This window comes from Psammomys obesus, unplaced genomic scaffold (genome assembly GCF_907164565.1).
Source record: "Psammomys obesus unplaced genomic scaffold, mPsaObe1.curated_primary_1811, whole genome shotgun sequence".
NCBI lineage: Eukaryota > Metazoa > Chordata > Mammalia > Rodentia > Muridae > Psammomys > Psammomys obesus.
In genome coordinates this window covers 3,768,136-3,794,283 of record NW_026596091.1, presented here as the reverse complement: position 1 = coordinate 3,794,283, position 26,148 = coordinate 3,768,136, and the positions used below count along the sequence as shown (strand labels likewise).

Genomic DNA, 26,148 nt, shown 5'->3' with positions numbered 1-26,148 from the left:
AAGAAAGAAAGAAAGAAAGAAAGAAAGAAAGAAAGAAAGAAAGAAAAGAAAAGAAAAGAAGGGCACTGAGCTGAGGATGGGCACAGATCTGTCCCTGCACAAAGGCTCAGAAGTCACTACTGTTTGGTGGGAAAGTGACACTAGCAAGGACAGATCACAACCTGTTCCTCTGTTTCTCCGTCCTGCCCTGGGCCTTTTTGTCCAGGCTGAGATTAGACGGCATCCCCTTGAACCCATTTGCATATCTGACACCATGGTGTTCAGCTCTGCAATGGCCACTCATCACTGTCAGCCTGATAGTATCTAGTATCACCATGGAAAAAACTCTGGGTGTGCCTGAGAAGCTTTAGATTGGGTTAACAGAGGAGCAAAGACCACCTAGAAAGGGGCAGCACCATTCCATAGGACTGAATAATAGAGAGGAAGTGAGCTGGGCCCCAGCAGTCCTCGCTGCTTCCTGACTACAGATGCAGTGTGCCCCCCCCCCTCCTGGCCCTGCTTCAGTGAGGTCCCCGCCATGATGGACTGTATCCTCAAACTGTAAGCCAATATAAACCTTTCCCTCTGTTTCTGTCAGGCATTTTGTCACAGCATGGGACACATTCCCGTGACAGCCAGTGAGGTCATTTCAGGAGGAGCCTCTGCATAGCTCCCACTACTGCCGCTGTTCCCACCCAGCTGCGCTACTGTCCCAGGGACCTGTGGCCCATCCACTTCCACTGCTCTAAGAACACACAGAGCTTTTGAAGACAGCCTGGTCTCTGCTGCTTCCTACTGACATATTGCTAGCATTATACAAAAAGGGTGGTCTTTCCTCTGTACTGTATGAGAATCCTGGCACTTCTTTCCCCCAGACCCAGAGCTGAGAGCAACCGCCTCCCAGCTTCTGTTTCCTGTAAGTGCTGGCATGCCCACTTTATAGAAATAAAAGCTGGACGGGCACCAAGACCCCCAGTGAGCCTGCCAAGCTTCGCTGCTGCTGGCTCCTGGAACCACCGCCTGCCCAAAGTCACATGGCAAGTTTTCAAGTCAGGCCGAAAAAAATCACTGACTTGAATGTCACATTTGGGCTCATTTATCTTACACTGGTGTGTGTGCCAAGAAATCCCCAACCTGATATTTCTCCCTGTGGGTGTTCTCGAGACTGCTGAACACCGTGTACGTCTGTGTCTTTAATGAGATCCTTGCCAAGGCCCACACTGAGCCAGCCTTGGTGATGTGCTTCTGCTCACTGAAAGGAAGCCAGAATGGCAGCACCTCTGAAGCCTCCTCTAGCCTGGGGGTGGGGTGGGGAAAATGTGTTTAGAGTCCTAAGCAGCTCCCAGCTGGGCTGTGCTAACCTCGCTGGCCAGCAAGAGGGATACAGTGCCTCCTGCCTCTTTAGTTCTGACGATCAGACTCAAGGAACTTGCCGTGGGTTGCCAAGCTGCACAGTGGTCAAGGCAGCCCTGGAACTTGGATCTGTGTCACATGCAGGCCTACCACTAACCCAACTAATCCATCCTCAATCGGCCCAGAAGCCCTGTCTTATTTAGGATTTCTTTTCGCTACATAAAACACCATGACTGTGCTGAAGAGATGGCTCAGCAGTTAAAAGCCTTGGCTGCTCTTCCAGCACCCACATGGCAGATCACAGCTGTCTGTAACTCCAGTTCTAGGGCATTTGATACCCTCAGACAGACATACATGAAGGTAAAACACCAATGCATGTGAAGTTAAAATAAATAAATAAATAAATAAATAAATAAATAAATAAATAGATAGATAGATAGATAGATAGATAGATAAATGAAGCAAAAAACAAAGAAAAACACCATGACCAAAAGCAACTTGTGGAGGAAAGAGTTTATTCCACATTATAACTCTCAGGTCATACTCCATTGCTGAGGGCAGAGCAGAAACACAAGGCAGGAACTAAAACAGAGGAATGTTGCTTACTGGCTTCCCCCTCCCAGCCCTCCCAGCTTGCTCAGTGCTTTCTTACAGCAGCCAGGACTACATGGCCAGAGGTGAAACTCAACTCAATAATCTGGGCCCTCCAGCACCAATCAATCATGAAGAAAATGCCCTATAGACTTGCCTACAGGCAATCTGAGTTTCCTTTTCCCAAATTAACTCTAGCTTGTGTCAAGCTGACAAAACTGAGTACAGCCCCTCTCCTGTAAGCTTACTGCTCCCCTGTGACAGCAGCAGCTACCAAGTCAGAAGCTCAACAAGATGGCTGGAAGTATTCCCGACAGGTGGAAAGACAACAGTCAGTGGCCTTGAAGAGAGACAGAAACAGATAAGCCCCAACAGAACAATTGCTTCGGGAAGAACATGAGCATGCTGATAAAGCCCAAAGTTTTCCCTGTCCAGAACAACCCTAGCAACATTAACACCTCAGTGCAACAGAGAACTAAGGTTTCCCCCCCACAAATGGGTAACACCTACAGCCCTGGGGCCTGGCTGCGGTCCACATTTGTACCTGACTGCAGCTCTCTGAAGGGCTAATGATTTCTACAATGCAACTGAAGTTGCAGAAGTGCAGATGCCTGTAAACGTACTTGCTCTTCAAAGCCTGTAGTCTGGCTTTCATGTAGCCTGGATTATGAGTCTATCTGAAAATGAAGCTCTTTTAAACCTCACAAAACAGGAAGCAAAGAGAGCATAAGCCCCATGGAATACTGGCCCCAGACAAAGCTCTCACCGGCAGAGTTCATGGGCCTGTACATCAAGCATTTGTTGTGTGCACACTTGTGTCAAGCACTGTGCCAGGGGCTGAGCATGCTGCAGAGAACACAGGTGACAGTGGCGGTTCCAAGGAAGTGCCACTCGACCCTGGGAGCCAGGCCATCAACAAGCCAACACGCCCAGAGAACACAGTGCCTCACAGTGATCCATGCTATAGTGAGCCAGTGTAAGGGCCGCGCAGCCAAGAGGAACAGCAGCAGCCTATGCTGTCTGGGGCCAGAGAGGAGGGAGGCTGGCAGCACTACAGGCCTATGAAATACTCATTTTCTGGAATGGAGAGACAGCTCAGGGGAGCCTTTGTTGCTCTTCTGTTTACTGTTTTGTTTTGGTTTTTTTGGGGGTTTTTTTTTGTTTGTTTGTTTGTTTTTTTGTTTGTTTTTTTTTGTTTGTTTTTTTTTCATTTTTCAAGACAGGGTTTCTCTGTGTAGCCCTGGCTGTCATGAAACTCACTCTGTAGACCAGGCTGCCTTCAAACTCAGTCAGAGTTCCACCTGTCTCTGCCTCCCCATAAAAAATAAAATATATCCGGTGGAGAACAGACTGTGGGGCATGATCAGTAGCATGGCACCTGCTGCACTCAGAGGTGACACCTGCTCAGTCCAGGGCAGTGGCCTCAGGAGACAGGAGGCACTTGGGGTCAGGTCACATTTTAAGTGAGTCTCTCACACATGAGCAGAGTGCTCACAGCCACAGGGTGACGTCCACACTCGGAGAAAGCATGGACAGGGCTAAGGACAGTCTCCAGGCAGTGGAGACCCTAAGCATCCACCCTTCAGTTGGTCAAGGCCCACACCCAGTGACATGTCCGATGTGTGATGACAACCACACTTGGCCTCCGGCCACTCAGAGCCCAGACTGCAGGTCCACCATGAGTGGAAACAATACAATGCACCTCAGTGATGTGCTACACTATGCCAAATGAGGACGTCAGAAAGAACTGGAGTCAGCTGACTGGGGTCTTGCTCAGTGCTCTGCAACAGGAAAAGACACCAGAGAAGGTTTTCATGCCGGTATCAAATCTTCCATGTGTCAGGGTCCAGCAGTAACAAAATGTTAGCATTATGGAGAACTGGACATGGGGTATAGACGGGGTATAGACAGGAAGTCAGTTGCCTTGGTCATGGTGTCTCTTCACAGCAAAAGAACAGTGACTGAGATAAAACCCTGTCTCAAAAACCAAAACAAGGTGGATAGCATCCCAAAGAGCAACTAACACTGTCTATCCCACAGTGTGCACATATGGGTATAAACACGAGAGCATGAGCGCAGCACAATCTCTCTTGCTCTCTCTCTCTCTCTCTCTCTCTCTCTCTCTGTGCATGTGTGTGTGTCACACACACAGTAGCACCAAAAGACATTGACAAAGGTGTGAAATTGGGAGATGCCATCAAGAGCCCTTCTAAGATCTCCAGTGCTCATCCTAAGACATATGAAATGAAAATACAGATAGTTATTACTCAAAAATAAAAAGGTATATTATTTTAAGGAGCTGAGCTTTTTATATTCACTTTCTGGAAAGCGTCTAAATTGCAAACTGACTGTTCTATCACTATGCATCCCAAACTCAGATGTCTTCCCAGCCCTGTAAGCATAGGAGGTTTTGGCAAGAACGTCACTTCTCTTGCTCTGAAGTACTCCTTCCAAGTACTTGTTTAATCAGAGAAAGAGAAAAATCTGCATCTGCATCTGCATCACTGGCTCTATTAATATGCCTGATATAATTAGTATTATAATGATTCTTTTATCAAAGCAACAAATAGATGCAATGAGATTTCAATAGTCTCTAATCTAGTGGCTTTTTAATCATGATTCTACCGTCTACTCCATCCACTAGCTCATCTTTGTCCCTAAGATTTCATAAAAGTTTTATGCTCATGAAAAGCTTTACTGTTTACATAAATATTTTAATTTTCATGTGAACAAAAAAAAAAATCTGTGGCAGGAAAGCACTGCCCATCTGAAGGGCGACATGGTGTGGGAGAGAACAGACAGACCTGAGTTCAGATCTGATCCTGCTCCCTGCTGCCTGTGTACAGGCAGGCAGGCTGTGCAGATGGGAAACAGCAAATGGCACTAGTTCTTGCTGGGTGTTTTCTAGACACCAGATGTCTGTAACATAGCAACTCACCTAATGACCACAACAACACCGTGAGGGGGGCGCCAGACCCCTAGACCCCTGTCCTAGAGGAAACCAAGTACAGAGACTGGTGAAGCAACCCAACCAAAACGTGCTGGACAACACATGCTTTCAGCTCCCAGCAAAAAGCGGGGACAGCACAGACAGGACGGTCTCTGGGCTCTCCAGGTGGCAGCACACTCACAGAGCACACTCAGCTGGCCAGCAGAAAGGCATCTCCCAGTGCCAGCTAAGGGGCAGTGTCAGGTGTTGGCTGGAAATCGAGGGCAGAGCCAGCTGGTTACTCAGGACTGTTTGCCTGACCCTGGGGAGAATGATTGGGGACAGACGGTGCTTTAGATGGAGTGGAGCAAATGAAGAAATGTGGCTGACAAAAAAAAAAAAAAGTTACAACAGAAGAAAGTTTCTGCTTAGGCTTAACGACCAGACAAAAAGGTATTTGTGCCAAATGCCATTTCTACATTATGGACCAGGACAACATAACTGCTTTGTTGCAAAATATCTGATCACACCATGAGCCCCAAAATTGTGTTGTTAACTGGAAAAACTGTTTTCTAGTTCTGATGTGGCTCACCCTACCACACACCTTTAATCCAAGACAGGAGTAAATAAAGTCAACCATACGTCAGGAGGTAGAACAAGCAATCACTTGACAGGGAGTGAACAAAGGGAAACCACAGAGTGAGAGGACTTAGGAGGGTGGACAGAGATGCACAGGAAGTAGAGGGGAGGGACACTGAGTTTGAGAGGTTTTTTGGAGAAGCGTAGAGAAGAAGGCCTACTTTTTTTTTTCCCTTTCGGGACATCAGATGAGGAAGGTCAATTGGTACTTTCTCTGCCTCTGAGCTAGTAGGCTTTAAGCCCAGCAACTGGCTCCCAAGCCTTTATTGGTCAAACCAAACATAGGAGAATTTTGTTAAAAACAACACTGCTCAAATCCACTGAGAAGTAAAAGCAGAAAATAAGATGCATCAAATGTTCAGGATCTAAAACTAAGAAGCTTTGGCTTCTCTAAAAACATCTAGTACTGGCGGTAGGTTTCTCCACACCTGTCACATCTCCAGAGCTTTACATCTCAGAGGGGACCAACTGCAGATTTCACAGCCTAGATTTCCAGGCTGCTCACTACACCCCAGCCCACCTCTGCTGGCAAACCAGGCTGAAAGCACTTTTGCTGTTTGACCCCCCACTCCCTGAAAAAGCTATTCACACTATCTGCTGTGCCTCCTTTAGCCCTCTTCAATGATATCCTCAGGGTCTGTCTATCAGGTAGCTTTACAGCTGGCCACCCCAGTGCCTGATTTCCTCCAAAACAATGCCCTTGTCACCCCTATTGCCCTTCCTGCACCCACAGCACACTATGGTTCATAAAAGCCACAGATAAAGCACTGCAGGAATGTGGGAATGGATAGGCAGAAGAGTTCAGCAGAGGCTGCCGTCAAAGACGTAAATGTTCAGCACACAAAGAGCTTCAAAATCACAACAAAGCCCTTGGGGAGGTGGGTGGCAAGGCTCTGGCTGGAGACAGAGATCATAGCCACGTTTTTTGGAACGTACAGGAGGGTTAAAGGGCACACTTATAATTCCAGAACTGGAGAGATGGCACTTGCCTGCCAGACAGTCTAGCCGGGCAGTTCTCAACCTGTGGGGTCGTGACCCTTTGGGGGTCGAGTGACCCTTCCACTCCTTAGGGTTCGCCTAAAACCATCAGAAAACAGGGATATTACATTATGATTCATACTAGTAGTAAAATTACAGCTACGAAGTCACAATGAAAATAATTTTATGGTTGAAGATCACAACATGAGGAACTGTGTTAAAGGGTCACAGAATTAGGAAGGTTGAGAACCACTGGGTGATGCCTCAAGAAAGGTGGGCAACATCCTGAGGATGACACCCAGGCTGTGCTCGGACTCCCACCTGTACTCACAGTTATGAAAGGGACTTTTATTGGTCTGATGTAATTGTTATCTCAGAGGCTTCCTGCCTCCATGTGCTAACCTAGGCCTAGTCCTGGAAACTTCTAGCCTTTGGACAATATAACCAGGCCTAGAATGTTTTCAACCTCTAAGAATTACTGCTGAATAAGCTCACCCTTTCTAGCTCTTTCCCCTTCTCTGGCGGGCTGGTTCAACTCAGCTGCTCTGGCTCAAACTCCTCTCCAAGCTAACTGATTCAAACTGGCTTCTCTTACTTCTGACTGAATTGCTCTGCTTGGCCTCAAACTAACTCTAGCAATCTATTCTAATCTTCTGGCTCCTTCTCATTCTCTGGGACATTCTGTTTTCACCTGTGTCTAGCTTGTTCTCTCTGCAGCCTGTTTCTGTAAAACTCTCCCAGTAAAACTGCCTCCTCTCCCTCCTTACTACCCTCTCAAGCAGATTCTTTCTTCTCTGTTACTCATGAGAATTGGACATATCCTAGTGTGTCAAATCCTTCTCTAATTCATCACTCTGTCTGTCCCTCAATTAGAGGTCACTTTCAAAAGCATGAGTGCTTCCTTCTACAAACTAACTTTACCTTCATTGTTCAGGATTAAAGATGTGTACTAAGGGCCTGTCTGTGTTCCAGCCAGAGGGATTAAAGGTGTGTCATTCCATCAGGACCACACAGACCCAGAATATCTTTTGATGTGATTCCTTGCCAAAGCAACCATGTTGCTGGATTAGAATTCCTCCATACACACTTATACATATCTATACCCTTGCACACACATGAATTCTCATGCATGTACATGTCCACACATACACGTACACATATGTGCACACATACACACTACTAAGTACATAAGAGTTGCTTGGAAGTTTGGAATGGACCAAAAACTCCTTGTTCATCCTGCACCCACACACTTCAGGACTTCTGTACAAGGGTAGGGCCTGGGCATGATTTGAATTAACAGGCTGTTAATTCAAAGAGGTCAAAGGGAGAGAGGGCAGGAAGATCTCTGTGGCCTTACTCTGTGTTCATTGATGAGGAGGTCCCGAGCAGCGTTGAAGATGAGTGTGTGGAGGTGCTTGGAGTAGAACACCAGGGTGTAATCATAATCAAAGCCATAGATCTCAATGTCTGATAGGCTCATCTCGTTGTTTGAGAAAATGGCATCTGGATTCAGCAAGTTGTTCATGATGGAAGGAACCAATTCTAGGAGCAAAGAAAAGAATCCATTATCTCATGGCACAGAGAGGGGTTGGATGGCTTCTAAACTACAGGAGTACTTTGCACATCCATTCAGTGTCCAGAGCAGGAGATCTGAGGCTGGGAATACCACTCAGCAGTACAGCACTTCAGAGCAGGGGAAGAGGGGAAGGAGAAAGGAGACTAGTGGTTGCACCAGATGGGTGAGGAGGTGACTGTTACAGGGTACAGAACATTTTTCCAGGTGGTAAAAATATTCTGTTTAATTGTGGTGATGGGCATGGCAGACTGCATTTCATAAATATACAAAGTCCATGGGCGGGGATCTGGGGAGTCCTCATTTGATTCAGAGGAATCTCCATCACATCTCAATGAGACTGTCTCTGAGAAAGAACACATGCTTCAGGCTCTCAAGAGATCACTGTTTTCTTATTAATGTATGTTGGTTACAGATTTTATAAGTATACAACATGGAATTTAAATATACCCACTATCAAAAGAAAATTAAGATTCAGTGTATTGGCTACCAATGTTTTCCCACATATATGCTATAAGGCTGACCTTAACTGAACACACAGGCCTGTATGGCAGTCTCTGTAGTTCATAAGCAGCCACAAGCTTACACCACCGCAGACTCTGAAAATATGACCTCATGCTACTACATAAGATTGCAATATATGTGTGTGCCATAACCAACCTGACCCTTGCCTCATTTATTTCTTCCTGCTTAATAATAACACCTTTGTGTGAGCATATCAGTTCTTTCGCCGGCTTCTTGGAGGTGGGATCACCCCACATACCATCAGGGCCCTCTGAACACAAAAGCAGGACGCACTGCTGTCTGTGACAGGGCTCTCCATTTGAGAGACTGCTATAAAATCACTTTTAGTCTTTCTTTTTTATTAGTTAATTTGTTTTTTATTAATTACAGTTTATTCACTCTGTATTCCAGCTGTAGCCCCCTCCCTCAGCCCCTCCCAATCTTACCATCCCTCCCTCTTCTCCTCCCATGTCTCTCCCCTACTCAACTGATGGGGGAGGTCCTTCTCCCCTTCCATCTGACCCTAGCCTATCAGGTCTCATCAGGACTGTCGCATTATCTTCCTCTGTGGCCTGGTAAGGCTGCACTGCCCCCCAGGGGGAGGTGATCAAAGAGCCAGCCACTGAGTTCATGTCAGAGACAGTCCCTGTTCCCATTACTAGGGATCCACTTGGACAATGAGCTGTCATGAGCTACATCTGTGCAGGGGTTCTAAGTTATCTCAATGAATAGTCTTTGGTTGGAGTATCAGACTCAGAAAAGACCCCTGTGCCCAGAATTGTTTTTCTCTCTCTCCTTGTGGAGCTCCTGTCCCCTCCAGATAATCCACTTAAAAAATGGGGTACAGAGCTAAACAGAGAATTATCAAAAGAGGAATATTGAATGGCAGAGAAACACTTAAAGAAATGCTCAACATCCTTAGCTATCAGGGAAAAGCAAATCAAAATGACCCTGAGATTTCACCTTATATCTATCAGAATGGCTAAGATCAAGAACTCAAGTGACAACACATGCTGGAGAGGATGTGGAGAAAGGGGAACCCTCCTCCACTGCTGGTGGGAATGTAAACTTGTACAACCACTTTGGAAATCAATCTGGCATTTTCTCAGACAATTAGGAATACCGCTACCTCAAGATCCCAGCTATACCACTCCTAGCCATATATCCAAAAGATGCTCAAGTATACAACAAGGACATTCATTCAACCATGTTCGTAGCAGCTTTATTTGTAATAGCCAGAATCTGGAAACAACCCAGTTGTCCCTCAACAGTGGAATGGATACAGAAAATGTGGTACATTTATATAATGGAATACTACTCAGCAATTAAAAACAAGGAAATCATAAAATTTGCAGGCAAATGGTGGGAACTAGAAAAGATCATTCTGAGTGAGGTATCCCAGAAGCAGAAAGACACACATGATATATACTCACTTATAATTGGATATTAGACATATAATATAGGATAAACCTACAAAAATCTGTACACCTAAAGAATCTAATCAAGAAGGAGGACCCTGGGTAAGATGTTCAATCCTCATTCAGAAAAGCAAATGGGATGGACATTGGAAGAGGGAGAAAACGGGCAACAGGACAAGAGCCTCTGAAAGACTCTACCCTGCAGGGTATCAATGCAGATGTGAGACTCATAGCCAAACTAAGGGCAGAGTGCAGGGAATCTTATGAAAGAAGGGGGAGATAGAAAGACTTTTATTCTTTCTTAAAGGGATTCCAAAAATTCATTGTACTTTACAATTTCCATGAGTTCAAACACACCCTCACCACAATCCAAGCTGCAAGTCAAGGCTAGCACTGTTGCTCAGTGGCAGAGTGCTTGCTCAGGGCGCACAAGGCTATTTGATTCTCAGCTCTGAAAATAATCTTTACATAAAATTGAGAACAGTAGTGGTTTTATTTCTGCATTTTGTTGGAATACTTTCCTATATTTATCCCTGTAGAAAATAGTTCATCTTTAGCTGTGGATTTTTAACAACCTATAATTTTGTCTTGATTTGTTTTTCAAGACAGGATTTCTCTATGTAGCCTTGGCCATCCTGACTTGCTTTGTAGACCAGGCTGGCCTCGACATCACAGAGATCTGCCTCTGCATATGCCACAGTGCCTGGCTACAACCTATCATTTTTAATGAGTGAATGCAGAAAGCAGGAAAACAGCAGGCAGAAGTGCCATGTACCGTGTCTACACGTATTCTCACCACACCATTCCCAGGTACCATAAAGACTGTCTGAACACACCACAGAAGTCTGAAGACAGCATCTCCTCAGCCATGCTGATCACTTTCACAGAACCCAGAGGAGAATTTGTCACTCTGCAGGTGTGCTGTGGTGTGTGTGTGTCTGCTCCTGCCTGCCATCAGTCAAATGTAAAATTGCAAATATTTTTAAAAAGAAAAACATAACTAAATAGAGGCCATCACTATTTTTATTGCTTTTTCACTATGAACACAGTATTCACCAAGGAGCCACCTAAGTAATCAAGACATGCTTACCTACTGATGGCTCCGGTGAGTGACCAGACCCCCACCAGAGCAGAGTCCCAGCTGCAGCCCTGGGAGTTAGGTCCCTTGGGAAACCCTCTACTGGGTTAGAAATGCCTCACAGACCTGCACACAGTGCCAGATGGCTACCCCTGGGGCTTCTTCCATATACACCCACTTAAAGTCACACTTTACGCCCCACACAGCTTCCAGGCCAGTGACGGTGAATGCATGAATGAGGACAAGTTTGCCCACACTGACACTTCACACATGACCTCGTTAAAAACAACAAGGCAATTGCCTGGGGCTTCAGGGTGGTAGTAGTGGTGGGTGGTTGGTTCTCTGCTTTGTTCACAAACAGAGATCTGAGGACAGTAAGTAGACTGACATGTGAGGAAAAATGTGAGGCAGACAGTTCACAAGAACTGTCCAGGAGGAAAGAAGCCAGCACCCCTGTTACGCGAGCACGGCTGGCTCCGGTGATGCTATTTCTGAGTGTGACAGAATCATCCAGATGACGTAGGTAAAGCAGGATTGCTTATGGAGTGACCTTTGCGGGGGAAGCTCCAAGAGCCTGCTTTAGGTAAGGCTTATATTTAGAAAAAGCATGGGCAAGAAAACCCATCTGTGTTTTCACTACCTGACCTGCTGAGCAGCCCTCCAGGAAAAAACAGTACGTGGGAAATCCCCACAAGCCAGCTCAGAGAACTGCCCAAGGCTGCCCTGGGACACCAAGGGGCTGTCCATCACATGAGTGTCACCACCTCAGCACCTAGCTGTGTCACGTGTTGTCTTCAACACAGGCACAAGGGGAGGCATCAAAAGCCTAACGGATCTCAGCTCCTCTCTGATGGAACAGAATGCCCCACCTCGTCACTCACAGAACTAACTGCAAAGGTAGACACAGGAATGGAGCCACAACTCTCAAGCTGGGGGCCAGCTCTGAATTCCACAAGCCACAATGAGCTGGAAGATTCATCCCCTGTACACAATATAGGTGGTGTCTGTCTCTCCATCCACTAATACCACAAAGCCCTGGGAAATGTACCAAACAGCCTAGTAATCCCAGCACCTATCAAGCTGAGGTAGAAATATGGCTGCAGGCCAGCCTGGGCTACCCAGTGGCATAAGACTCTCTTCAAAACAAAAAAAAAAAAAAAAAAAGAAAAAACAAGTTTTATGCATTCTGTTTTGATTTGGGCTTGTGAAGGTTTTTGTTTTTGTTTTTGTTTTTTAACTGTATTATGATAAAATAACACATGTAACAAAATTTAGCATCCTAATTACTTTTAAGTGTGATTCAGTGGCTTTAAGTACATTCATTCTCTGAGGTCCCATCACCACCATCCATCTGCAGAACTGTCTGGAGACACTAACACAGCATGCTCACTAGATAACACCCCACCCGCCCCAGCCGTTGGCAATACCACTGAGCCTTGCCTCGCTTCAGCATCTCAGAGAAGCAGGGCCACTCAGCACCTGTCCTTCACATAGTATGCTCGTTCATCCACGGTGAAGCACCCACCATCTCCTCCCACTCCTTTCTCTTATTGTTACACTTACCTAACAGTGCCTGTGCGGGTGTCAGAGAATAAGCTGTGGAAAATGGTTCTCTCCTTCCACATTGGGTCCCCGGAACCTAACTCAGAGTGTCAGGCTTACCCACCGAGCCATCTCACCAACCCTGTATTTATATACTTTTGACAAACTTCCAGACTGTTTTTCTCAGCAGCTGTACCATTCTTCTGTTTTGCTTTTTTAAGATTCCCCTCAGAATATCATTCCTTGGCTAAATTCTATCTTTACTGCTGACAGGAAAAGAAAATGAACAAAGGCAAAATTTGGGTTCAGTCCGATATCTTCCCTGTATTCAAGTAGCTATTTTAAACTACATAAAGATCAGAGTTTGGGCCAGATGTGGCGGCACACACCTATAATCTTAGCACTCAGGAGGCAGAGGTAGGCAGATTGCTGTGAGTTCAAGGCCAGCCTGGTCTACAAAGCAAGTCCAGGACAACCAAGGCTACACAAAGAAACCCTGTCTCAAAAAAACTACAACAACAACAAAAAAGATCTGAGTTTGAGAAGTCCAACTTTGGTCAACCTTGCTTTGTCTGGCTTTCTAGTCAGAAATGCTAAGTGGCTCTGCACTAATAAAAAGCCTCCAGTCAGGCAGGGCTCCCAGTCACGCAGCAAATTCGGGCAGAGTGCCAAGCAGAAATCCATGGCCTGGAACTCCCTCATGTACTCAAAGGCAAGGTGACTGTCATTCAGCTATTTGGGCAGGCAGCCTAGAGAGCTGTAAAAGTTGACAAGTGGGTCCTGGGGAGGTGTGTCAGCTAGTAAATTCCTTGCCACTCAAGCAGGAAGACTGACCCCAACACTTGCGTGGAAAGCTGGATGTGAGCGTGTGGGTGTTTGAAATCCAATCACTGTGTGCAGACAGAGAGAGGGTTGGAGCCCTAAAGCTCATGGCCGGCCTATCTGAACCAATGTGTTCCAGGTTCCATGGGAGACCCTGTTTCAAAATTTAAGGTAAAGAGAGAGCAAAAAGAGACTGGATGTTGACCCCTGTCCTATACGTGCAAGCACATACTCATGTCTTGAACACCCACACAATCATGTACAGATAACAGGAGAGAGCAAGAGAGAAATGAGCAAGTGTGACTTCCCGCCATTATTCCAGGGACCAGACAGGAGGATGAGGTTGACAAATGAGGGTCCAATAAGCAATGTTTGTGGGCTCCGCCTCCTTGTGCTCAGCCAGTGTACACTGGCCATCTCAAACCTGTGCCTGTCTAGCTGGCCTCTCTTTGCAAGCACAAGGAAGTGGGGTGGGGTGGAGGAGGCCTACTGATACCCCCCCTCCCCTCCTTTCCTTCCCATTCCTGGTTCTGGCCAGCTCTGCCCAACAGTCCCTGAGAAAACAAATGGCACCCACACTTCCAATGCAGCACAGGACAGATGTGACGGGGATGCCTCACTCAAGATACAGAAGCCTGGAAGGCGGAGCACCCACAGAGAGAGGTGGGATGACCTTCTCTAAGACTGTGAGAACAGCTCACAGGGCCTCCCATTCTTCCATTACCAGCACACTGAGGAACGTGCCCCTCTGAGCACCCACCCATGAGGCCTCGGTATGGTTCCATTCCTGACTCCAGTATGGTGGTCATTCACAGCAGGCACAGAATATCCCTTGGGCAACTGTCATGTACTTCTCCCTGCCTATCAGTCCTGCCAGGTGCTTTTCTGGGTCTGTTTGGTAATTTTGAACGCTCGGGTGTGTGTGGTTTTTTCGAGACAGGGTTTCTCTGTCCGGGCTGTCCTGGACTCACAATGTAGACCAGTCTAGTCTCAAATTCAGAGATCTACCTGCCCCTTCCTCCCAAGTGCCCTGCTGCTGTTTGGTAATTTCAAGGAAGGACCTTTTTTTTTTTTTCCTTCCAAGTTTGGGCCTAAGAAAACATAAACCTGGAAGAGCAAGCGATCTCCATAGAGAAGCTGGAAGGAGCACAGTCAGGAGCCACTCAGTGACATCACCTCAATGCCAGGACCAAGTCATGTTTAGAGCAAGCAGTGGCTCTCGGTGTTCCAATAGCGCAAGGCCATATGATCTCGTCTCTTGAGTCACTTTCCTTTTGCACTGCCAGGAATCCAGCCGGCCCAGGGCTTTGTGCACACGGGCAAGCACTGTAACTCCGCTTCTTTTTTAAAAACTTTTTTGTGTGTGTGCTAAGTCAGCTTAAGTTGTCAACTGCTTTTCAAGGATATTCAGCTGCTAAAAACTTGCTCTGCCTTAAAGGTATTACACATCTCTCCAATCTTAAACTCTCCTCCTATGCCAGTTTCAACAAGATAAATGATCTCTGCTCTGTGTCAAAGTCTGCCTTTCCACATACGCTACATGGAAAGAATGTTGAGGGAGGTTTTCTCACACAGAATGTTGTAAAACATATACTATGTAAAAAAGTTTTCAAAAAACATTTAAAATATTAAGAGATATGGAAATATATGAATACAACAAAACTTTCTATTTAAAAATTTAAATAAATTTTTTTAAAATTCCAAACATGTTGAAAAGGAACGTATTTACAGATTTACAAAATACAGGCATATTATACCAAAAAAAATTAAAAACAGAAATAGCCTTAATAAATTTTAAAATCATGGAAAAGAAATTAAATGGCTAATCAACAAATGTTCAAGCACCTTGAGTGTAAAAAAGGGGGGATGAAAACATCTGGACACAGTTAACAATTGCTCTCTGAAGGGCAGAACTGCACACAGATCTACTGTGTCGATTTCAAATGTGTATTTTGTATGATAGGCATGTGAGCAGGTGACCCTGGGCAAAGAAATAGAAAGAGGAGGCCGTTTCCCTCCTGTCTGAGTCTCGGCGTTCCCGTTGCTAGTGCTTTCTGCTTTTGGTAATAATGGAGCGCAGAGCTGGGGCTGGACCCCACACCCTGCTCCATGCAGTTTCTGAACAGAGGTCAGCCCCTTGCAAACTTTCTGGAAGGAAGCCAGCCAGCAGCACCAGCAGCATCCTACCCTTTGGCCCACTGTCTCACTTTCCAGGAACTCTATTTACGGAAATATTCAGCGATGTAGATAAAGATGTATACATGAAGATATTGCTACAGTGCTTTGTAGTAGGGGAGACGTGGTCATCTCAGCCATCTGAACTCAGGAACCCAAAGCATATTATCAATAAGACGTGACCAAACAGGGAAGCTGGAACACACTGCACAGCTCTCGAGTTCAACCTAACAGGAGCCACAATCCAAGAAACATTACGGCGACATTTTCCTGACATGAAGTTAGGACTTAACTTTATTTATGAATAGCTTTATACATAAACTATTTAGTGATGCCATATTGCATGTTTGTAATTCCAGCATTGGGGAGGCTCAGGCAGGAGGAGTCCCACACTAGCCTGGACTATATGTGAAAGCCTGCCTCAAAATGTTCAGGGTTGAGAATATAACTCGTGGGTAGAGTGATCACCTACCATCAAGATTTGACCTTGGCTGTGAGCTCAGCATCACGGGGGAGGGGAGGAGTTATTTAACTGTGCTTTTTTTTTTTTTTTTTTTTGTCATATGCTAGATTTAAGCTCTTTTCTATGGGGGGAGGCAGGAAAAGCCTTGCAGAAGAAATAGGACCTTTTTCCTAGTGAATTTTAGCAGTTACAGACAAGCCAACGGAGCCTCTTCTTTTCCCAGCACACCGCCCAGCTCTCTGAGTGTCTTGAGGAACAAGTTCTTCTAGAGGGCAGTGATCACAGCACTTACGCTTTGGGCGAGGCACCATGGGAAGTCATGGCCACAGACCACACTCAGTTCAACCCTCATAAGGAAGGACACTTTGACAGGGCCAAGCACACAAATTTCAGCTTCCTTCAGGACACTGGCCCAGTTGCTGTAGTTGCGGACTGAAGGCAAGACAGACTCATTGCCCCTCACCTCACGGCATGGGTACTTGCCTCAAGAGAAGCCAAACAGGCCTAAAGCCTTTCTTCTGCTTTGCCTTCACAGCTTTACTGAGGTGCAATCTGTGGGCAGTGAGCTGTATATCTAGCATGGAAGTCCAAAGAAACAAGCAGCACTCCTCACGACCCTTGAGGCCACAGCCCTCCCTGCCTCTGCCTGCTGAGTTTTGGGCTCAGATTCCTGTACTCATCTCTGGAGTGTCCTACAAATGAGGTCATCCAACAAGCCAAGTTTTTTATAACCTGGTTCTCCTACTTGCAAACCCCCCAGGATATTTAGCACCCACAGTCCTCCTATCTGTCAGTGCAATACAGGGAATGAGGCAGGAAGCACAGGTTATCAGTGGGTGGAGATTAGCTTGTACCACACTGACACGGGACACAAAGGGCAGAGACAATGCAGACTTCATTTTTGTTGCTTCTATTAATCTAAAGAAAAACTTTCAGTTTTCCACCAGAATTCCGTATCATCACCAGCAATCTACGACAAATAGTTACTCATCTAAAAACATGAGTAGTGCACATTTACACTGCTCCTGCTGAGAGTTAAAACTGTGCCCTGTTACTCTGTAATATCTGCGATTCCCACCGCTCCACAGAAATCCACCACACTTCCTCAAGTTCCGGAAATAAAAGCACACAAAACCGCATTGAAAGGAGGTTAAATATAATAATGGTTTGATGACAACCTAATCTTAAGGTAAGTCATTTAATAAAAAATAAACTTAACTGCTTAAGAGAAAAGCATATTTAGCTTCAAGAGGGCAAGTTTTCTTAGAAGAAAACAGAGCCAAAGAAACAATTGGTGGTCTTGAGGAGACAAAAAAAAGACTGAACATCAATTCTAAGCCACACACGGGGGAAACTTTGCTGTCAAATCTCAGTTAACATAGGAATTCCAAAGGCAAATTTCCAATCTGCAGAGGACCCAAAGTAAGACAAAGCAGCAGAGCTATAGTCACTCTCGCCAACCACTCAGTGTGGGCAAATGCCAAGCACACAGGGAGTTCTGTGTAAACTTCCATCCATTTTTTTTTCCTACTCAGCCATTACAGAATCTTTTCCCCACGGTCAGTAATTATTGACATAAAGTAGGAATTGTCTCTTCCAGGTTATTTTATGAGAAGATAGAGACACAGCTCCACGATGTCACCTTCAACAGTCTGAGTTCCCCTGATCTTACAGAGACCTCAATTTATGTCAAACTGAGACTCGGGGCTTCAACTCAGAAAAGAGTTTCAGTACTAGCCACGCTAGAACCTTTATTGAAGGCTCCCACCCCCCTTTGAGACAGGGTTTCTCTGTGTAGCCTTGGCTGTCCTGGACTCGCTTTGTAGACCAGGCTGGCCTCGAACTCACAGAGACCAGCCTACCTCTGTCTCAGATTACAGGCATGAGCTAAGCCTTGGAGTTACTTCTTGAAAGGTTGCTGAGAAACCTCATCTCTTTTGTAAGTGAAGCGGCTCTGGAGAAGCTGGGGTGGACTCAGAGGCTGATCAGGAAAAACAAGGAGCCGGCATGACCTGGCATGACTGTGTAAAGGGCTCAGGAGGTGCTTTTTTACTGTAAACGGTGTTTCTGGTGAGCTTCCTAGAGAACTGCAGGCTTATAGACAGAAAGAAATGCTTTGCTGGAGCTCTTACTTTGCTTCATAAACCAAATTCCTGGGTTGAGGGACTAATTCCCTTCTCGTGTCCCCAAGATTTCTCATCTTTCTGCCCTGCCTCAAAAACTTCTCATAATACTAGGCTGTAGCTGGCAAAATAGTGGCTATTAAAGACTTCTCACTCTGATCCCCAGAGCCTGCAACACAAGGGGGGAGGGCTGCACTTCAAACATAAAGAAAGAATCCTTGGTTACCCAGGTGGGCCCTAATGTAATTGCAGGGTCCTCCTATGTGTAAATGGAAGCCAGGCAGGATATGTGTCCAGACAATGAGGTGTGAGGAGGCTTCAATCAGCCATTACCGATTTTGAAAATAAGAGGGGCTACAAAGAACACCAGAAGCATCTAGAAGCTGGAGCCAGCAGAGGGGAATGCAGCCTCGCAGGGGCTTGGCTTTAGACCAGGGATCTGTTCCCGAGCTGTGGGAGCGCAAATGTATACCTGCCATGCTCGCACTATGACTCAGGGACAAGAACCAAATGCAGAGCCTGGCTGTTGCCTTCACTGTCTTCAGCATCAGCATATGGTGGCATTTCCCAGAGGCTTCATGACGCCTGTGCTACAGCAGAAGGCAGAATCAACCAGAGAACCCAGAACTCCTCCATTAATGTGCATAGCACAGAAATATGCAAAACTATAAAACCATGCTGATCCCCTCAGCTTTTTTTATTTTGGAAAGTCATTTTCTAAAAAAAATAACCCTGGGGCTAGAGAGGTGGCTAAGCAGTGTTTAAGAGCACTGGCTGCTCTTCCGGAGGACCCAGGTTCAATTCCCAGTGCCCACATGGCAGCTCACAATTGTCCAGTTCCAGGGTATCTAGTACCCTCATACCAATGCACATAAAATAAAATTAAATAAACTGTTTAAAAACATCAACTTTATGTGGCATATGTTTACCAGAATAAAAGTCCTACTTTTGGAGGGGGGGAAGCCATGCCAGGCAGCGGTGAGACCTTCCTTCAATCCCAGCAGTGGCAGGCAGATCTCTGAGTTTGAGGCCAGCCTGCTCTACAGAACAACTTCTAGGATATGACAAAACAAAACAACTCAGAAAATCTATTTATATTAGCAGGTAATAATTTACTGTCACATTAAGCAAATTTTAAGGTTTAAAAAGGTACATTTTTTAAACCTCTCCATTTTAATTTTAATGTACCCATAAATATAATTCCATATAAACAGTTTCCAGAATCTTGAAAAAGTTTTGTGGGTTTGTTGTTTTGTTTTGTTTTGTTTTGTTTTGTTTTTAGTGATGCAAGGTACTCAATCCAAAGCCTCCAACACACCAACTATGTACTGAATCCCTGAAAAAAAAAAAAAAATCAAACAAACTTTTATCTGAAGGAATTTTAAGTTTATAAAAAGTTCTGAAGGCAAAAATTGGGAAAGAGCTACCTTAGCTATACCTACCTTGCTCACTATTTTAGTTAAAATATCTACCTCACTAATGATAATCACAAGAATTTGTTAAGGGAATGGAGAGACAGTTGGTAGTTCCCAGAACCACAACTGCTCTTGTGGAGCACCAGGATTTGATTCTGGCGCCCACACGGCAGCTTACAGCTGCCCATAACTCCAACTCCAGGGAATCAGATGCCTCCTTGTGGCCTCAGCCGGTACCAGCACACACGCAGTGCACACACATAGAGGCACCAAACACTGATATATAAGACAGACATCCTTTCAAAACATACTTGTTAAAGCAATGATTCCTAAATGGAAAAGAGTGATATACTCTTCTAGTAAATGTGCTGCTCACAAATACTTCTCAAAAAACAAGAACAAAATGGGGTGGAGGGGCCTGGAGTGGTTTAGCAGTTAAGAGTAACTTGTTACTCATCCAGAGGACCCAGGTTCAAGACCTAACACCCACACAGAGGCTCACAACCATGCATAGCGACAATCTTTGGGCATTCAACAACTCTCTTCTATCTGAACTGCTGGAACTGCAGGAGTGTGCCCCTACCTGCTTTTATCCAGATGTAGGTACCCAAGGAAGGCTTTGCGCATGCTAGGCAAGTACTCCAACTAGGCCACAGCCTCAGCCCTGTCTCCAGGTCTGACACCAATATCTGATCAATTCACTCAGCATGAAACACTTCCTCAAAACCACGAAACTAAAAAGGATGAGCTGGGCCACCAGATGGCTCAGCTGGTAAAGGCACAGGCTACATAAGCCTGACAACCAGAGTTCAACCACCAGAACCCACAGCCAAGTAGGAGAGAACCAGCTCCCAAAGGTCACCCTTTGACCTCACCATGCGTGTGATGGCATACATGCCCACGATAACAAGAAAGTTTAAAAAAAAAAAGTTGCAGAGTGCAGGGAATCTTATGAAAGAAGTGGGAGATAGAAAGACCTGGAGAGGACAGAGCTCCACAAGGAGAGCAAAAGATCCAAAAAGTCTGAGCACAGGGGTCTGTTCTGAGACTGATACCCCAACCAAGGCCCATTCATGGAGATGGCCTGGAACCCATGCACAGTGGTAGCCTATGGCAGTTCAGTATCCGAGTGGGTTCCATAGTAATGGGGACAGGGACTGTCTCTGACAGGAACTGACTGGCCTGCTCTGTGAGCCTTTCCAGGTCACAGAGGAAGACAATGCTGCAACTCCTGATGAGACCTGATAGACTAGGATCAGAGGGAAGGGGAGAAGGACCTCCCTTATCAGTGGACTGGGGGAGGGGCATGAGTGGGAAAGAGGGAGGGAAGGAGGGTGGGATTGGTAGGGGAGGTGGAAGGGAGCTACAGGGGCAATACAAAGTGAATAAACTGTAATTAATAAAAATTAAAATTGGGGCTGGAGAGATGGCTCTATGGTTTAAGAATGCTGTCTGCTCTTCCAAAGGACCTGGGTTCAATTCCCAGCACCCACATGGCAGCTCACAACTGTCTGTAATGCCAATTCCAAGGGATCTGACACCTTTACACTACTGCACATAAAATAAAAATTAAATAAATTATAAAAAGATTTATTTAAAAAAATAATAAAAATAATTAATTTTAAAAAGTTACCTAAAGTGAAGGACCAACTCACTAACTAAAGCTCAGTCTCAACCAGCTAGCCTCCCTCCCAACGCCCACACTAGCTGTTCTACACCGTGCAGTAGCTGGCTTAATAAAAATAAAACATGACCACGGTCTCGCTGGTGTGTGCAAGAACACTGGAGGAAACAGTTCTTCAACCAGCTAAACATCTGCTTTGAACATTTGGGAAGTTACAGAGCTTTCAGAAGGTTTTCTTTCCCTCCCTTCTCGTCTCTGCAATGTATACTGTCAGCTCAGAAAGGACAGTGCGGATTTGGCTGAGCACATGTGAGCACAGGACTGCAGCCAGCGCTGACCTCCAAGGGCATCTCACCAGAACAGGGTGCTCACACAGAGAACCAAACATTTCCCTCCACTAGAAGCAGGCAGACCAAACTCGACCAAAGGCCAAACCGTCACAGGGATGACATCTGAATGTCACTGGGTTTAAGCAGCAATATATACAATAGGGGAATCAGAACAGCTTTGTGACTCAGCCATTCAAAAGTTAGTCAGTCTCGAAGGCAAGCAGAAGATGCCAAATGGCCAGGAAATTGGGTTATCAACAAAGGACCCCCAAACTGTCAATGTCCTCCTGCCTTGCTACAGGGAAGGGTTCTCTCCTGAAAGTGTGAGTGTTACCATGTAGGATTGTTTGTCCCTCAAGCTCTTTCCCTATTACCATTATGATTCTATGGCCAGAGAACTATCAGCAATATCCACCTAAACAAAGGACCACTTCTAAAGGTGTTTACTACTTGTAAGGTGCCAAGAAAGGTCCAAACACAGTAGAAAAAGCACCCACATCCTTCCATCCAGCTAGGAAATAAAAGTGCCCTCACCTTCCGGTGCCCTGCAGCTTCACCTCACCATACGCCTCTCCCTACCCAACACTCAACTTTGGTTTATCATTCTTGAGTTACTCCAGACTTCTGCCTCCGGGCAAACAGTAATCTACAGCATTATTGTGCCCAAAATCATCTTTAATTGGCATCTATCCATAATCTGAGCCTAACACATAGTGGGAAAGGCCTGTAAGCCCAGCATATAGGATGCTAGGGCAGGAGAATCATGAGTTTGAGGCCAGTTTATGCTAGGTGGCATGTGGTAAAAAAGAAAACAATGAATAAATTCACCTGATGCCAAAATGCCTGCCTGGATAGAATGAAGATACACATTCAAGTGTATGTAGTGTGTGTGTGTGTGTGTGTGTGTGTGTGTGTGTGTGTGTGTGTGTGTCAACTGAACTCAGAGTTCACTGATACAGTTCCTCTAGCTAGCTTGCTTGCTGTAGGATTCCCACCTCAATTTTCTTGGGATTATGAGAGGTCCTCCTACACACCTGACCTTTATTGGGGGTTTGGAGGATCCTGTCTTGGTGCCTGCATCAGTGAATCATCTCTTCAACTTATTGATACAAATGTAGCCTGGCTTTTGCTGCTGAGAGCCGATTCTCTGAAACTTCCGGCAAGGTAGCTGAATAATCTATCAGTTAGTACGTGGATTTAGGGTTGGGAATGTGGCTCAGCTAGGAGTGCTTGCCTAGCATGCACAAAGCGCCAAGCTCAAACACCAGTGCCACTGAAAACCAGGCATCAGAGAAATGCCTGTGATCCCAGCACTTAGAGAGAGAGAAATCAGGAGTTCAAGGTCATTCTTGGTTCCACAGAGAGTTCAAGGCCAGGTGAGGCTATAAGAGACCCAAAAAATAAGACAAAAACCTAGAGTTAATGTATTTCTTTCATTAAGGAATGCATACTGAGACGTGTAGAGAAGACAAAATATTAAGAGAGATTAAGTGATAATTTTGTTACCAGCCTTTGAAGACTGAAGGATTAAATCAGCACTTCTTAACCTTGGTGGCACTGATCCTTTGAGAAGCTTGTTGCAAACGTGGGCTGGAGATCCGGTAGAATGCTTGTGTAACATGTGCAAAGCCCTGGGTTGGATCCCCAACACCAACAACCCAGCCAGGGGACAGAGCAAACAGTCCCTCTGCTGAGCTGTGCTAGCGTCTGTCATCCACAGTGTGTCTTTTTCTTTTTCTTTTTTGGTTTGGTATTTTTGTTTGTTTTTCAAGATAGAGTTTCTTTGTGTAGCCTTGGCTGTTCAGGACTCTTTGTGGAACAGGCTGTCCTCAAACTCACAGAGATCTGTGTGCCTCTGCCTCCCTGAGTGCTGGGATTACAGGGGTAAGCCACAGCTGGGGTGTGAGTCTTTTTACATGTTTGGAATAACAGAAAACCAAACCAGCACTGGGACATGAGGAGACATGATTCAGGAAACCAATGATATCACACACAAATCTTGTGATTTGTGAGTGTACAGTTGCCAGGTGTAACTTAAAATGTGCCTATTTGCCTAAGGACAGGCTACAAAGATTCCCAGACTCTTATGGATTCCTAACTCCATAGTCTACCATGCCTAACTGCAGAAGAAAACACATTTCTGGTTGGACAATGAAGCCTCATCCAGTATCAGAAACATCCATTCTGACTAAAGAAATTATTAGAAATTCCAAAGTACAGAATCCCAAAATAGTTATTAACATAAAAACAGAACTTCAAGGTCAAATGTATTCAGGAAGCAAAATATCAATCTTTTCTCCTAGAGACTTGTGACTTTTAAAGGCTAGTACTGAAAAACCCAGCTATATATAAAAAAAAAACTTTTCATGTGTATTTTTTTTACATTTTAATAGCTGCAACACTGAAAAGCCCAGCCATATATAAAAAAATTTTTCATGTGAATTTTTTTTTCTACATTTCAATAGCTGCATCTCTCATGAGATCATGGAACACAATCTGAGAAAGTGTGAGTCTAATCTGAAAATGACCCCAAAGTACCTCAGTATTTAGGCAACCTGCTTCTGGGTTGCCTAGCAACCTATGATGTCATCATGTGTTACCCGCTGGGGGTCGCACCTGGCAGGCGTGGTTAAGTTGCTACATTAAAGGACCAACCTGCCACTTTGTCCCTTTCTTACTCCCTTACCCTCTTACTCCTCTTGCTCTCACCTCTCTCTGTTGGGGCGTCCCTCCCCCCACCATGTCTCTCTCTCTCTCCATGTCCATCTCCATCCAATAAACCTCATTGGATTTAAGATTGGTTGTGTGAATGGCATTTTTATGTAAATACTAACAATCTCTCTAACCTGCTGCAGCCCCTTGAGGAATATATGTGTGTAGTCAGTTATTATATAACACATTATGGTGAGAACTGTCTTTGTGTCTAATGTTTATTTTGTACCTGTTCTGCTTAATAGTTGCTGCTAAGTACCTGAATCGTATGTGCTGTGTGTGTGTGTGTGTGTGTGTGTGTGTACGCACACCTGTTTGTGGGACCATGCCCCATGTGCAGAGACGAGAGGAGGGCGTCAAGTATCCTACTCTATCAGTCTGCCTGATTGCCTTCACACAGCCTCTCTCACTGAACCTGCAGCTCTCAGGCCCTTTGCTTTGTTTTGTTAGCAAACCTGTCTGGCCAGCAAGCCCTAGTAATCCTCCTGTCTGTCTCGCTGCTGGCTGGAGGCACAGTGCGATGCCTGCCACCTGCCCAGCTTTTAAGTGGATTCTGGCGATCAGGCCTCAGGCCCCCATGCTTGCAGCGAAGCTCTCTAACTCATAATTTTCTAACTTCTGATGGATTATCAAGTTCTTTCAATACAGAACTTCAATAAACCCTTCCATGTCTGTGAATGAAGCCTGAAAGTCTCCATAACAATCCAGTTTACACTTCTTCTTCCACCGCGGCCTCCCCAGCTGGGCAAGGGTTCTAATGGGCTCAGCTCTCAGAGTAGCTCCTTTGCAGAGAGAGAGGGTGGGAGGGGGATGAAGGAAGGAAGGAAAAAGGGCTCAGAATGAAAAATAGCTGTGGGCTTTGTAAAAACTACAGGTCTCTGTACAGACAAAACTGGCCTGAAATTTTGTTGGATTGTTTGTTTGTTTGTTTGTTTGTTTTTAACAAATTTCAATTAAAATGGACTGAGGGAAAATGCATTAAAGCAAAGCCTAAAATCACACCCCTTGCCTGGAAGGCATTTGAAGTGACTGGCCTGAAGGAACTGTTTGGATTAACAAAAGAGATCAAGTGACCAGAAAAATAAGAGTCTAGTCAGAATCAGGAAGTGGGAAAGTAGACCAGCTTATCCTAAGGGATAAACTGGGGGAGGAGGGGACCACATGACCACTGCATCCCAGGCAGTCATCAGCTCTGCTTTCAGAGGTTGTCCCTTACCCCTCTACTAGACTCCACATCCACGAAAGGCTGGTTCACAGGTTGGCACAGCAGGTGAACAGATACTGGGCACCACAGCCCAGACTCATGCACCTGAAAATCAACAACCTAAAGACCCGCTGCTGGGTACTGAACACATGCTCACTGAATGGGCACAGACATCAGCTGGAGGAGGGTAGGGAAGGTGAGTACCCAAATGAGACAAAGGCCATGCCAGATTCAAACCCCTGACTTTTCAGGTCTGACAGGGGAACTGTTAGTGAATGGACTGTGAACGTGCAGAGGGGACCTGCAAACCTGTAACACTGGAATAAACGGAGACAGCATTGAGCCCAGTCACTTCGTTTAAGAGGAAACTGGCCTGGTGCAGTGGCGCACGCCTGTAGTCCCCGCGCTCAGGAGGCAGAGGCAGGCGTATCTCTCTGAGTTCCAGGTCAGCCTGGTCTACAAAGCAAGTCCAGGACAACCAAGACTACACAGAGAAACCCTGTCTGGGTGGGGGTGGGGGTGGAGGATTGAACCTGGGAGATCAGGTAACTTGCTGAAGGCCAAGCATAGCATTGCCCTAAGCAGGAGATAGTTCAATAGCTACTATCTACTTGAGCATCTGCAGAGTATGGGCTCAGGCTAAAAATAAATAAATAAATAAATAAATAAATAAATAAATAAATAAATAAATAAATAA

The 26,148-nt window shown here is 45.5% G+C and overlaps 1 protein-coding gene across 1 annotated transcript in view; it reads right to left on the bottom strand.

Annotated features, from left to right (window-relative positions):
- The window catches only part of Nt5dc3 (5'-nucleotidase domain containing 3), a 61,301-nt gene that overhangs the window by 32,828 nt on the left and 2,325 nt on the right, over window positions 1-26,148 (bottom strand). Inside the window, exon 2 of the mRNA XM_055627754.1 lies at window positions 7,827-8,011. Within this exon, the coding sequence (XP_055483729.1) occupies window positions 7,827-8,011 (185 nt within the window). The remainder of the gene's footprint in view (window positions 1-7,826; window positions 8,012-26,148) is intronic.